This window comes from Myxocyprinus asiaticus, chromosome 42 (assembly GCF_019703515.2).
Source record: "Myxocyprinus asiaticus isolate MX2 ecotype Aquarium Trade chromosome 42, UBuf_Myxa_2, whole genome shotgun sequence".
Lineage (NCBI taxonomy): Eukaryota > Metazoa > Chordata > Actinopteri > Cypriniformes > Catostomidae > Myxocyprinus > Myxocyprinus asiaticus.
In genome coordinates this window covers 20,216,546-20,232,871 of record NC_059385.1, presented here as the reverse complement: position 1 = coordinate 20,232,871, position 16,326 = coordinate 20,216,546, and the positions used below count along the sequence as shown (strand labels likewise).

General features: G+C 36.6%; 1 protein-coding gene across 1 annotated transcript; it reads left to right on the top strand.

Moving 5' to 3' along the window:
- The first annotated feature begins 6,665 nt into the window (after window positions 1–6,665).
- Window positions 6,666–15,452, top strand: LOC127433009 (protocadherin-10-like). Its single transcript, XM_051684594.1, has 4 exons — window positions 6,666–9,309; window positions 10,956–11,017; window positions 11,111–11,223; window positions 14,884–15,452. Exons 1-4 carry the CDS (start codon window positions 6,805–6,807, stop codon window positions 15,147–15,149), a joined length of 2,946 nt encoding a protein of 981 aa, XP_051540554.1. The 5' UTR covers window positions 6,666–6,804; the 3' UTR covers window positions 15,150–15,452.
- The last annotated feature ends 874 nt before the right edge of the window (window positions 15,453–16,326 follow it).

Sequence of the window (16,326 nt, the reverse complement as noted above, 5' to 3'; positions counted from 1 at the left end):
GGAGAGCAGGTCACTGTAAGTAACAGAATACACACTATTTGGATCATGCAGGCTTTTCTTTAGAAATTCAGCTCTGATAAATGTCATCACACTGACGACTGCGCCCCCAAAATGCCCTCCACATACCATGCAGATTTCCAGAGTTTTCACATGTCCCGTACATCCTATTAGCCATGCCCTTACATACGCTGCATTGTAATCTCTGGACTCTTTCCTCATTCTACGGTCTCGGTCACTTCCCCACTCGCATTTGCAGTGCATAACATCATGAGCTGTCATCACTCCACTCCCCTTTCCTTCTCTCTCCCCCCTCTCCTTTTCCCTCTCTGGTGTGAGCTGGCTGCATTAAAACCACAGGTCTCCTCTCTCTCTCTCTCTGTGTTGGCGAAAGCACATGACCGCAGCCACTGAACTGCAAGTATGTACTGTAAATGGACATTCTCTGCCTCTTTTCTTCAGAGTGTGGATTAATTTGTTTAGCCTGTTGACCACAGGTCTCTTGTAACCTCAAACATATGCACATACTCATGCATATACTCTCGCTGTTGTCATGTACGCATACAATAGTAGTGGTTAGTCAGTTTCATGTGTGCTTTGATAGTTACTCACAATCATTTATTGAATTTGACCTATCAATCTTCCTTCAGTATAAAATAATTAGTACTGCCTAAAACAACTTTCAAACTATTTCTGTATGGCATAAGTAACAAGAGGAAAAAGAATGTGTCCGTGTTTGAATTGCTAATAGGTAGAACTGTTCCTTTGAGCTTTGTGGAAAAAGTGTTTAACATTCAGGCTGGGCTGTCCACACAGACTGCCCGAATTCCTCAAATTTGTCTGCCACGCTAGCCAGCTGTCAGTCACCTTTAATTTTCTGCAACATAATTGACCTTATGGCTGCTGGCAAATGCACACACGCATACACAGAAAAACCTTTCGTCTTGTGAGGAGCAGTTTTGTACTTTTCAGATTTTGGAATGTGTTGCATTATTGTCAAATTTTGCAAGAGCTGTGAGGGTGCCGGATGCTTTAGCAAACATGCTATTCATCAGTCATGTCTTCATATTTTGGGGAACTGATGTTTTAACCCAGCACGGGTTATGCTGTCATTTGAGCAACAATATTGACTTACAAGTATTAACTGCCCTAAATGGCCTAAAAGGAAGAATGAAATGAGACATCGATAAACACATATAGGAACAGGTGCAAGGAATATTCTGGGTTGAAAAGAAATAAAGCTAAATCAACAGCATTTGTGGCATAATGTATAATTTATATATATATATATATATATATATATATATATATATATATATATATATATATATATATATATATATGAACCCCTAGATTGTTTAAAAAAGATTTTAAAAAAAAAGAAGAAGAAAAAACAAGATATTACAGTAAGGCACTTACAATGGAAGGGAATTGGTCTAGTGGGTCCTAAAATACTCACTGTTTCAAAAGTAAAGCCACAAGACATAAACAATATGCATGTAAGCATGATTTTCAGCATGAGAAAATCGCTTACTAACCTGTTCTGTATAAAGTTATATAAATTCTATTACTTTGTTGCCATGACGATACTTAAACGACTGTAAAGACGACAATTGAACAACTTTACAGCTCAATTAATACACAAGTTTTAGAAAGAATATTTAATATTCAGTAAGTGCTTTTATAAAATTATAAGCTTTACATTTCTGCCTTGAAATCCTAAAAAAATTGGCCCCATTCACTTCCATTGTAAGTGCTTCACTGTAACCTTGATTTTTTTTTAAGAAAAGAAAAGAGTGAAATTATTTTTTGCATTAATCAACATTATGCCACAAAAGCTGTTGATTGTTTTTAACTTGTATTGAACTTGGAATATTCCTTTAACTTGAATTGAACCCAGAAGATTAATTTAAAAGTAAAATGGACTCAATGCACTGAAAGCCTATAGTGAGCACTTTTAATTTCCTGTTAAATCACAAGATGAGGAATAGAAAAATAACTTGGAAACCAAAATCACAATTCTGACATCCAGTACATGGCACACTGATTTGATTAACATACATAGTGTTAGCTGTTTACACAACCAGACATCAAGGTGCAATTCTCTCCTGGTAGAAATGTACTATATTAGCAACAACCATGTGCACAACAGAAAACAAGACTGCATGGAACGTTTTATTTGAAACAGATTTCATGTTTTCTAGAAAGAATGTGTTTTAATGATGGATGAGTGTAGGGGTGTTGCAGTTTATGCAGGTAGAACAGTTGTTGTGAAAGACTAGATAATGAAATATGATGCATTTGACAGATGCTGGGAGGACACACTCACACACAGTGAACCCTATCAAGGTCAAATGTATTAGTGTGCACTTGTCACTCTGTGGTGCTTTCCTTTGGGTTGTTGTAATAAACATATACACCTGCACACAGGCATTCACTGTTACACAAAAATGTAGTACTGTAATCTTTTCTCACACCATTGTCCTCCACCACATTTTATGTTGACTATTTTAGAGAGAAACTATTTCAGAACTGTTAACGATGTTCAGAGAGAAACTATTTTTTTTTTAAAAGATTAACAGATGTGAGATAAAAGCAAGGTTTCTGGGAACACCAGGTACGTGTTATTCTGATTTACAATAGCTGAGTAAATCAAAACAGATACAATTCTCAAATGCATCCAGTGGGTATTTAGATGTGTGGTATTAGAGGATTAGAGAATCCACACCATTTAATCTGTAATTAAGTAGAAAATCAGGATTGTGTATCAGTTTCTAATATTAAATGCACTCACATGTAATTAAGCTTCATGAAGACAAACATAACAAGCCTTTTGACCCTGACACAATAAACTGGACTGGATGGGCATGGAAGGGTGTTGATTTTATATAAGTATTCCCTATTCATATAAGTTCCCTATTTGTGTTTTGGGTTACACTACAACTGTATGATAGTCATTTAGCACTAAAACATTTTTGAGAACAAAATGTGATTTAGATGTTATTACATGTGGCTGTTTGCAATGTGCCTCATCTGTTTTCACTTATAAAGTTTTACTTTGGAGCACTGCTGCTTCCCCCCGATGGATATATAGAGAACTTCTGGGGAAAAGAAGGCTTTTTGTGCCCTAATACTTCCAGGTTTTGTCATTGTTGACATGACAGTGATGAGCTAGGCCTGATCTTATTTAGATAGTTGTACTCACTGACATATTTCCACCTCTAATATACACATATAGGCCTAACACTACACATGTTCAAAGCAGTCTATGTTCTGATTGTCACCAGCCTACCTGCTCTACACAGTGTTTGTTTTGTGTTTTGCTGCTGATGTGATGACATTGCAATGTCATCTGTAACTGTTTTAACTTCTTCATAAATGCAAACTATGTGGCTGTGTAGCTCAGAGCACATAGACCTTATTCACGCTAGCGCCATCTTTGATTTTTAATGGGAATGACAACGAGGCTGTGAGGGATTGACTTACAGTCTCTTCAATGTGCTGAACTGCAGTTTCAAGTGTTTTTGGACAAAACATTGATAAAATATCTGTCCAAGGACATTCAGTATACAAAGAACTCCAGACAACATGAGTTGTGGAATATCAGATGTGATCTAGGAGCTTTATCCCGTTAGTGCCATTGAAGAGACTGTAAGTCTATCCCTCACAGCCTCATTTTCATTCCCATTAAACATCAAAGATGGCGCTAGCGTAAATAAGACCTGAATGCCAAGGGGTTTTGTTTATCACATACACGCATTCTGTGGGAACGCCCCCTAAGCAGTTTGGTTACTGGATGAACTTGCATGGAAGGGTGTGACAGTTTCCTCAGCAGCCACTCCATGAATACCAGTCTCTCTTCTGTGTGAATCCATTAGTTGACACAGCTGAGAAGCAGGTGTTATTCAGCCTGACTGGTGTTGTCTTCCAGTCTCTGTGTAGGCCTACTAGAAGAGTACCAGTGGATCTGTCTCTACCATTCATTTTAAAATGTCAAACAATGACGTTGTCCTGTATTGCATGTCTGTATCTTACTGTATATGTGCGGGTGGGAGCATCTGTTTATGTGTGTGTGTGTGTGTGTGAGAGAGAGAGAGTGAGGTGAGGGCAGTGCCCAAATTCCTATGGCATTCTTCACATTCTCTGTCTGTGGCACTCAGCCCCATCTCCGCAAAGTGTGTGTGTGTGTGTGTGAGTGAGAGAGAGAGAGAGAGAGAGAGAGAGAGAGAGAGAGAGAGAGAGAGAGAGAGAGAGAGAGAGATATTTGACTCGTAAATGAAAACGTGTGTTGTTCTTCTGATTGGCTGCCACCCGCAGGGATGAATAGGGTAATTAGCAGAAGACTTTGCCTCCACCCCGTGGCGGTCCATGAAGGTGCAATTAGTCTACAGATGTCAGGACCCGAGTGCTCCACTTTTAGTTTCCTTATGCATTTATTACAGTGCTCGTACCACGCCAGTATTGTATTGACATTCATACATTCCTGGGACTATATAATAATTAAATATAGACGTAACCCTTTTTATAAAGTTTATAAGTCTTAGCTGTACTATTTTTGGAAAACATTAAGTAAAATATTGGGGGATTAAAAGTAATGTATTTAAATTTGTGCAGTAAAAAGTATTCTTTTTAGTTTGAAGTTAGACCCTTGGGTAATATGCCCCCCTCTGTTGGCTCTATAATAATTGGTGTTATTATTATTTAATTTATTAATTATTATAAATCATGGGGTGTTGTTAAATAATTTCATGCACTACATGAACATTTCAAACATCTTCTTTTTACATTATAATCTGGCTAATAGAGTGCAATCATTCAATCTGAATTCAGTGTTGCTATAATGACATCCCCTCAATTAAAAATATTAAAAATATCTAAATATGTAGGCCTGTATATTCATAAGCCTGTATATAATTATAGAATAAGTTAACCTTTCACATTAATCTCTTTGACTAGAATTTTGTTATTTAATTTGTCTGTCATTATTCAGTTATTCAACGAAAATACATACTATTATATTTGATTAAGTATTTTACATTAAATGACAAAAATACATTGTTTAGAATTATATTAGATGTATTTTATACATTCTTTAAAAATCAGATGGCAACTGGGACAAGTTTACCCTTGGGGGCGTCATTACGCAAAACCAAAGCATAAAATCTTATCTAATCTTACCTAAAACTACAACACTTCTTTGGCCTTGCAAGCGCTGCATTCTCTTCTGGAAAAGCAGTAGTTTATTTTTAATGCCCTGTTGCTATTTTGTGATATGCTGATGGTGACTTATCCTCATAAGTTATTGAATATTCGATTATATGCATATGTCAGTATGTCATATATAGGTCTATTTATTAAATGGTCACACTCGGTTTTGAAGCCCCACACTATCGTGATTATAACAGTGGCCTGATTGTGTAGCCTAATGCTGTTTTAGGTCAATCCGCGTTTATGGAGTTCACCGAAGGTTAATGTAGGCTACAGACGAATTTAAAATCGTTAAACCACTCTGGTAAAATCAATTCAGAGATTGAAGGACAATGAGCTTTTAATTAGTGTGAATCGAATGTCTGAACGTCCATGCGACATCCTAAAATTATTGCATTTCGTCCCATATCTTATCCCTTTATACAGGTGTAGCCTATCATATAACTAAACATTTTGAGGGTGAGCAGACTCTGATACAGCTCAGCACTTTACCACAAATTACAACAATAGTAATTATGCTTTATAATTACAATGCACTCTCGTCTCATTTAGTTTTCAGCCTTAACTGCCCTAAACGAAAATAAACAGAAATCAAAGCTGTTTACTCAACGCCACATTCATGCGCAACATAAGTGTCCTCTTTTTTTTGCCATTAACGAGAGTAAATGTGTTTGTTCGTTGGGTCGATTTAAGTTGCTTTATTTCCGACTCGGCTCTATGCCATTTAGTATGCACTTAAGGTAATGGAAAGCAAGAGAATATCATGGGAACCGTATATTCTGATGCTCAACCAATCGCGAGCGGCGGGATTATGCCTCACAAAACCTTTTAAAACCACTGTTCGCTAATGATCTGGACCCGCGGCCCTTTAATCCCCACTACATTAATTAAAAAGAGTACGAGCCCTTGCAAGATCATACCATCTGCTGCGGTTTCACTCCACAGAGAGATTGTGTTTGGTGCTTATTTAAAACACGGAATTTCTTTACTTGTTATAAAGGCAGGCCGGAGGAGTGGAATGAGTAAAGGATAAGATTAAACCCCAAAGGAATAACCCCCAAAAGTTAGGCTATTTTAAAACACCTTTAAAACTCGTTGTCTATGTCTTAGTGTCGAGTAGTATTTAAGAGTAGCCTATTTTGTACCGACTTTCTCATTTCGTTTTTCTTATTTATTTATTTATTTTTGTATGCATAGTATGTTGCAAAGTATGTTTCTTTTTTTTTTTTTTTTTTTTTTTTTTTTTTTAGTATTTAAATACTTTTGGAACTGTGTTTGGAGTTGAAAATGAGCATTTAAAGCCAATACACAGCTCCCATCCCACCTCCACCCCCTCTTTCTCCCTCACCCAAACACACGCACACTTGCTCTCTCTTGCGCACTTGCCTTTTGCCAAAGGCGCGCGCACTGACGTTAAAGTAAGAGGTTCAAGGACTTACCACTTCACTGTCATAAGCGAGCTCATTCTCTCTCCAAATGATATTATGCGTTTGGGTGGACTTTTACAACTTTTGTTTACCGTTTTATAGCTTCATAATAAAATTATGAGAATTTGGTCGCCGTTCATTTGAGGCACATTAAGAAGAAGCTTATATTTCAATGGAGCTGTGGATATGGACATGGCAGGTGACCTGCCTGGCATTCATTGCATCTGTGGTAGATGTGGTTTTGGCACAGATTCGTTACACGATCCCAGAGGAACTGGAGCATGGGGCTTTTGTTGGAAATATTGCGGAGGATGTGGGACTAGACACCAACAAACTCTCCATTCGCAGATTTAGAATAGTGTCTAGTGCCAAAAAGCAATATTTAGAGGTCAATTTAGAAAACGGCGTCTTGTTTGTGAACGAGAGAATTGATCGAGAAGATTTGTGCGAACAAAATCCATACTGTTCATTTCATCTTCAGGTTGTTATCGAAAATCCGTTAGAACTGTACAGGGTAGAGGTTGAAATACTGGATGTCAATGACAACGCTCCCGTTTTTCCGTGGAGTGAATTTAACCTGGATATCTCGGAATCGGCCGTGGCTGGATCACGCTTCCCGCTGGAAAGCGCGCAGGACCTGGACGTCGGTGACAACTCTCTCCGCTCGTATCTGCTGAGCGTAAACGAACACTTTATCCTTGACGTTCAGACGCGCAGCGACGGCAGTAAATTCGCCGAGCTGATTCTCGAGAGTCCGTTAGACCGGGAGCAGCAGAAGACGCACCTGATGGTTCTCACAGCTGTGGATGGGGGCTCGCCGGAGAGGTCAGGGACTGCTCAAATCAACGTAACGGTTCTGGACGCAAATGACAACGCGCCAGTGTTCGACCAGAACTTCTATAAAGTGAGGCTGACTGAAAACGCACCGCGCGGCACAGTGGTAATAAAACTAAATGCCACTGATCTCGATGAAGGACCCAATGGAGAGATCACATACTCTTTCAGTGGGCACGCTCCAATTAGAGTGCGTGAGCTGTTCAGCGTGGATCCTCTCACGGGAGAAATCAAAGTGAAAGGACTCGTAGATTATGAAAAGGCAAGAATGCATGAGATATATGTACAAGCTAAGGACAAGGGACCGTCTGCCGTGGCGGTGCACTGCAAAGTTATGGTCAATATCATAGACGTCAACGACAATCTTCCTGAGGTGATACTTACCTCAGTGTCCACACCTGTCCAAGAAGATGCGCCCCCTGGCACCGTTATAGCAGTTATTAGCGTTATGGATCAGGATGCTGGGGAAAATGGAAACGTTGACTGTGAAATTCCTCATCATGTTCCCTTTCAGCTACATTCCTCTTTTAAAAACTATTACACATTGGTTACCTGTGATTTTCTAGACAGGGAAACAATATCTGAATATAACATTACTCTCACCGCCCGTGATATGGGATCCCCGCCTCTTTTCACCAGGAAAACTATCTTGGTGCAAGTATCTGATATCAATGACAATGCGCCACGATTCAAACAGCCGTCCTACACAGTCTACCTGACCGAAAACAACGCCCCCGGTGCCTCAATCTACACCATCACAGCACAAGATGCAGATGTGGATCAGAATTCATACTTGTCATACTCTATACTGGAAAATGTCATCCATGGGATGCCCGTATCCACATATGTGTCCATCAATTCAGACAATGGCAACATTTACGCATTGCGCTCTTTCGACCACGAGCAGCTCAGAAACTTTCAGATCGTGGTTCAAGCCGAAGATGCCGGTTTTCCCCCTCTGCGCACGAACGTAACAGTAAATGTGTTTGTTTTGGACCAGAATGACAACCCGCCAGTCGTTGTATCTCCGGTGCCCGAGAATGATTCAGCCGCATCAGTTATAGCTGTGCCCAGATATGCCGATGTTGGATACCTAGTGGCTAAAATCACTGCCATGGACGCAGATGCCGGGCAGAATTCGCGTCTCATTTATGAAGTCCTGCAAGCTACAGATCTGAGTTTGTTCAGTGTTGCCCTGTACACCGGAGAGATCAGAACAATTCGCCGGCTGATGGACAACGACCCCACGAGGCAGAGGCTGGTCGTTTTGGTCAAGGACAACGGTCAGCCGCCCCTTTCGGCCACGGCTTCCATCATTTTATCAGTTGTTGACAACGTGCCGGAATCCTTGCCGGATTTCGGCGACCTCGCACCTAGCCCCCAGTACCGGTCAAACCTTACGCTGTATTTAATAGTGTCTCTGGGCGCAGTTTCATTCGCGTTTCTCGTGGCTATTATCGTCCTAGCTACAATAAAGGGATACAGGGACAGAAATTCCGTTCGTGATTACTCGTCTTTCAACTCATGCTGTGGATTCCGTTCTAAGGCCTCTGCCAGGGACGTCATTTTAAAGTCTAACTTGAACACGCACTTATCACCAGGATCTAAAAGATCCACACACTGCGTGGAAGTTAACGGGAGCAACCCAATCGGTCAGAACTACTGCTATAAAATGTGCTTAACTCCAGAGTCATCTAAAAGTGACTTCATGTTCCTCAAGCCATGCAGCCCGACGGGAACAGCATTTCGAAACAACAGCAAGGAAGTCGAAAACAAGACTTTGACCTGGAGCCCAGCTAGCCACAGTCACGGCGCAAAAAACGAGACGACTTCTCCAAACGAGGTAGGACAATTAAACTACTGATCTATGCGCAGACAAGTTGTAGGGGAGAGCGGGCCACAAACTAACACTTTTTGGTTTCCTTTAGTTTGTGTAAATGTAGGCTGCTTGGGGTTCAAGGTATTTTTCTTTATTCACATTAATTTTACACATGTCTGGTACGAATATGTGGTCTTGTTTCATGAATACAGCGTATAGTTTTTTCGCCATCTACCTGGATAGAAAGAAAGTGAAACGTTACAATGTGCCCAAAGGCTAACAGGTGAGGGGCACATTGTAACATGATCATATGACAGCTGAAAATACCCCCCCCCCCCCCCCCCACAGCATTGGCCTAAATAATTAATTTTTAATTTAATTAAATAATGCAAGGATTGATGACAAAATGATGTAAAGTGAACTTTTGGCAATATCTTCCAAAGGTTTTTTTTTGTTTTTGTTTTTTTGGCTGCAATTTATTTTCTACAAAGTGTTGATATACACAAGTTGACAATTAAAATTTCATCTTATCAGTGTGTGTGGAAACTTTTAAACCGTGTGTGTTAACTAGCCCTGCATTAGTCTGTGCCCCACTCTCCTCTCCCCTCCCCTATTTTTCGTGTCCGCCAACACACTCAGCGAAATCGTCAGGATTCATACGACTTTTCCAAATTTGGCTAATTCGTATGATATCCTGCGACTGCACTCGTTTGAATCCCTACATCTTTCACTACAGCCAATGAGGTCGCTAGACATCGTTTCCATCTAATACATTACAATTACTTGCTTCTGTCACACACAACAGCTTCCTATCATGTTTACACACTCTACTGATTGGTAAAAGTTTAGATAAGAGGTTTGGGTAAGGGCATAATATTAATAAGCATGTTCTTAACACCTGGTGCTAGGACCTCGCTCTTACTTCCGCATTAGACATCCGGGATTTTGCACGTGATAAAGTCCTACAAGTATATGCCGACAAAATCGTGCAAGATCATACGAAATAACTAAGTCGTAAATTATGTACAACTTTCAATGAGATCGGGTTGACATCTGCAAAGATAAAAATATATGCAACTTTACAAGACTTTGCCCACTAGATGGTGACTAAAGATTAAAGTGAGCTTTCAACAACGATGCTGGTTTGTAATAAAATATTAGAAATATAAATGATAGTTTATGTTAAAATAAACTAATAAAATAAACTATAGTAAATAATATGAATAAACATTTTTATTTTATAATCTTGAAGTAAATATTAATACAGAACAGCACCAAAATAAATGCAAAAGGTGTTCCACTAACTCGTGGGATGATGTAATGATCTAATTTGCGAACAAAATTGTTTGTTTCATTGTGCCATTTTACCTTTGAGCTGCACTGGCATACATATTTAATTCTTTTGTGGTGAACTAGACCTTAAAATCCTTAATGCACAGCTTATTAATAAACCATAAAACAAATAAATGCATTTTCTCCTTTGCTCCAAATCACAAACAAGGTGATGAATTAGTAAAGTCACTTAGTGCCTTACTGTTTTCTGCCTTTGGAGTATTTTGAGGTCTTTCCACTATTCTTACAATCAATTATGTTTAGTACAATCATGTTTTCCACATGTGCAAGCGAAATGGAGTTCATATTTCAGTTATTCTTTTTTGTGTCTGTTGTAGCTCAAACAAGGCAACAAGGATCATACCCTGGCCAAGAACCAGCTCAATTATACATATAAAAGGTGATTATAAGGATGATTCTTCCTCTGTCTTTCTGTCCTCCCTCCCCCTCCATCACATACAAGTATTTGATGTTATATGTTGTTTTTTCCTAGCCATACTTCATTAAACACAGGCAGGACACTGCAGTGTAGTCTGATGCAGGACTCAGACAACTATGCTTACACATCTGTTCCACAGTACTGGACTTGGGGGAATCACATGCATGGTAAGAACATGATTTTTGTTATGCCCAAAAATACAAGTTAACATTTCACAGGGTGTATTTTAGCCACATATTAGTAAATCTTGGGTACAACATAAGCTATTGAACATGTATGCTGTTGACAAAATGCCCTGTGGGGAATGTTGGTACACTATATGGGGTAAGTTGGCAATTGATCAAACTATTGTTTGCACAACAAATTTTATTATGAATAAATTATATAAAATGGCAACATTTAAAACACATGTGACAACCTGCCCTAATCTGACATTAATGAAAAATACCTATGTCCCATTTGGTTAAAATGGTTAAAATCAGTTAAAATCTATAGGCCTATAGGTGACCTGTCTTAATATCCCAGTGTATATCCTATCTTATATCTTAATATTCCAGTGTGTATTAATTGTGTTCCCTTAATTCGAAAAATAGGACAATATTGGTATTTTAGTTTGGAGGTTTTCAGACACCTATGAACTAGGTGTTTGAAACCAATAAAACAAAACCACTACACTGAAGAAAAAAAAAAAAAAAAAAAAAGTAAAATAACAGTAAATGCATGGCAGCACAGGGTGCCAAACGTTTACCACAAACTGAAATAACAGTTTTAGACCGTGAAGTGAATTAACATGTCAAATGAAAGAGGTGTTTGAACCATAAACTAAAATAACATGTTTAAATAGTAATTTCAAATATCGTGTTGACACTGTAAGTTGAAATTACATGTTTAAATGTAATTTGAAAGAACATGTTTCAACTATAAAATGAAATTATTTGTTTTGTTCATTTAGAAAAATAAACATTAATAAAAAAAAACTGATTTAGCTATCCTGAGATTCTGGGGGTGTTTTGACTGTAAATACAAATAACATTGTTAGTCTGTTTATTAAAAAACAACAACATATTTTCACTGTAATTATTGTGCCTCACCAACAAATACATTTCAGTTGTTTAACCATAAGAGTTCAAGTAGGTTTACTCCATTTTAAACTCATTTAGACTTATTATTGTAAAACAGACACTTTACATTTCAGGAGCTTTTAAGCTCAAGCTCAACTCTTCACCACTGTGGTAACCCCCAAAAATGGAATATTACAGAAACTCTTCTAAATCTCAACATAACAGAACATTAAATACTTTCAAATCTCCCCCTTTATTCACCTTGCACAAAAATACATAAAATTGCTCTTAATTTTAACATTTACTCTCCCCATCGAGTCTAATACAAAGCATACTAGGAACTAAAATCCACTGTAAAATACTGTAAATGTACAGTTCACTACCGTTTATATTATTAAATGTTAAAAACTTAATATATGAGCCTTCTGGAATTGCAAATATCTGTATTTCACTTTATTTGATTTATATATTTTATCTGTATTGTTAAACACTGTAACTACATAAGGCCACATAATGATTAAAAGTTCATCAAGAGTGACCTTTCCAGGAGCAATAATTAAATTAATACACATGTATAAACAGTGCACAGTGTCACTCACACAAACACAAAACACCATCCTGGTAACACACGTGACACTAAAATAATGCAATAAACATTAACTAAACTACATAAAATATAGCATAGAACACCCCCATTGTACATAACTGATATAAAGAAATTAGAAGAAACATCCATTCACATAAAATATGAAATGTGATGGCTCATGCAGGGACCTCTGGGAATGCCCAAATATAGTTTTTCACCGTGATTTTAACAATAGTTTACTGTAAAAGTACATGTAATCTCTTATTAGACATAATATAAATGTTTACCACACTGTAAAATCTAATTAGTTGACCTTACTTAGATTTTTCAAGGCAGTCGGTTTGTATGCTTTTTCTAAGTAAACATACTTATTTGCTTCAGGTAAACTGAACTTAATTTTTAAGTGATGTTAACTAGTTACAAGCAAGTTTAACTAATCTATGATTAAAGTATTGTTGTTTTGATCTAATTATATGAATTGGGTTATAACATGTCTTATACAGTATAAGAGAAATTATGACTAGACTCAAGATTAGCCATATGGCACACTGGACTATATTCAGTACTTCATAATGCACATAAATCTGCACATTTATAAAGTACAACTGAGTAAAGACGAATGGCTTAAATTTAACAGGCTCCAAGTTCACCAGAGGTAACACTAATCAAACTCATGGTGACTTCACAAAAATCTCAATTATCAACCAGCTACAACAAAACAACAACAGTAGTCATAAGAATTAAAACTAAATACATTTTCAAATAAAACACTATTATTTTACTACATAAGTTCCCTTGTTTTGACCAAACAAACATAATTTATTCAAGCGCAAGGGTTTATGGGTATTCCACACAGCCACAATTTTGTACTTGGAAATTTTGAATTAGTAGTACTCAAAGCCAAAGTTTAAAGAACTTATGTATTTGAGTTATGATTCCAAAATGTGACATTTCAAGAAATGTTTAATTAGGAGCACTTAAATGTTTTCATTATTGGCAACTTTAGAATTTAGAGAGCAACAGTAACTTAATTAAAACTAGTAAGAATAGTAAAAACTTGAGTAAACTATTTTTTTTAGATATAATCTGAGATTACTATTAGTATTTACAGTGCATTATATGGTACTTTTTTACAATAGTTTACTGTAAAATTACATGTATTGTCTTATTAAATATATTACAGTTTTTTTTTTACTGTAAATGTTAAGGTGTTACCTGTTGGCTAGTTAACGTTTTTTTTACTGTAGTATTTTTACATTCTTTTTCTGTTAAATTAAGGAAATTTTTTTACAGTTATAGAAATCCCAACAAAAATTGATTAATAAACTTACGTTAAATTTCTACAGTAAGTGTTTGTTTGCTTTCATTTTAATGAAGTAAACTGAATGAGCAGAAAAAACTAAATTTAAATACTAAACTCCAGATTAATTTTGACACTCAAAATTACTTGAGTTTCTTCATGATTATGAGTACAGCACAAACTCAATATCTTGTGTTGCAAATGAAGCATCAAGTAAAGTTCAAAACATATTTTCATAAGTAAATTTTTTATTCTTTTACAATGAGCAATATTTGCTGAAAATTTTAATTTGGTGTGAATAAATGTATTTTTATGGGAATTTAACACATTAAAAAATTTGAAATTAATGTTAAATTATGCTGTATTTTCTCTGTAAAATAAATGTTTTTACACTGGAAGAAATCTTGGTTTTACAGACATATTTTAAAAGACATCTCAGGTTAAAATTACATTTTCACATGTAAAAAACATGGTTTACCTTCATTTAAAAAAGAATGCCTGTTTTTGTCAGTAAAACATATAATCAGTTAAGTAACAGGGAAAATGTAAATTTGGTGTGAATAAATGTATTTTAGGGGAATTTCACACTTTTATTGAAAAAATGGGGAATGAATGTTAAATTAAACTGTATTTTCTCTGTAAAATTTTTATTTATTTATTTATTAGAGTATACTGCAGATAACAAGCATTTGTGCAAATGGACTTTTGACTCAAAACCTTATAGTTACGGAGATATAGCCCTTGCGACATCTTCTTCGTGTGACAACCAGTCCCAGTCTCCCATATAAATGATGCATTTCAAGGCTGTGTGTCTGAAGACTGAACTATTGATTCATGACTATTACCATTTATTTGGTTTTCTCTTTGACCTTTAAAACAGATTATAGGACTTTGCCTAAGGTTGGGGGCTTTTCAAATCGCTCATGGACGCAATACAACCAACAGGATTCAGTTCAACCTTCACCAGACTATCAACATAATGTTTACATTCCCGGAACACCATCAACACTCTGTACACTCAAACTGGCAAATAATGGGGACCTTGAAGTGTCCAACTCATTCTCAACTTTTGGAAAAAAGAAAAAGCGAATGCCAAACAATAACTGCCAAGAAGATTCAGTAATAACCAATGATTTTTTCAAATGAATTCTTCACCTGTATTTTTCACCTGTATGCTACTTTCTGTATAAGTTTCATTATGTTGTGTATGTTTGTTGTTTAATTGTACATGCTGTATGATTTGCTTTCAAAAATGTCACAACAAAAATAGGACTCTGATGTACTTTGATTACACTTTTTGTATACCTTCGGAAATATTCTTCAATTATTTAACAGGTGGTTGCTTTAATTGTAAATACCCATATTGGCAAGAATAAGCGATATCTTAAATTTTTATATCCCACTTGTTTACTTCATCTACAAAATGGTTTATTCATAAAGAACATTATTAGAAATCATTTAATGGGTCTGGTATTTCTTTGTAAGAATACTTAGTTTGCTTGGCGTATTTGCGGAACTAATTCAGGATATGTCTCTGTCCATGGTGCTGAACTCGCTTTTTGTTGGATGACGCCCAACTGTTTGAGGCAGTTTAAAGAGTGATACCATATATTCTATCACTACTATTTGTAATTTTAACATTTTCAGCCAAATAATGTTATTTATAGATGCTGGATTTAGTAAAAACTTTCAGTAAATACACTACACTCATTACACTGCACTTACATATTTCAGTCTATCTTTAAAGATACACTACGTAACTTTTGGCCCTCTAGCGTTTAAAACATAAAACTGCATGTGTCTTGCGGAAGAACATTATTTTGGTAATGACGTAAGGCGTGCTTCGGCTCTGCTCCTCTGCGCTAATGAATGTGGTTCGAGGCACCGCTGTACACATGGACACAGGACATCTTATCAGAGTGAATGGACAAATAAATAACGAAAGAAAGGAAAAGACGGATATCCAAAAACGTGTCATCTGAGCAGGTAAGTGCCATATCTTATGCTGTTGTTTTGACTTACTTGAAACATTGATGTTTTGAAATAAATTACGTTACAAAAGTTAGGCAACGTTCGTTAACATTAGACATAATAATTGCTAGTCTGAGAAGGTCAAACGTTCTAAAGTTTTTATAACTGCAGGATATTCTGGCCAAATAGAACACGGTGGTAACTAATTTATAGATTGTCATTGTTACCAAACAGTGGTCATTTCAAGAATCACATGTCCTTGGCAAGCCTATGACTAAAGGATTTATTTATATAAATCATTGCCGTTATAAAGGAAAATACACACGTGTGTTAGCAAGTGAAAAGTTCTGCA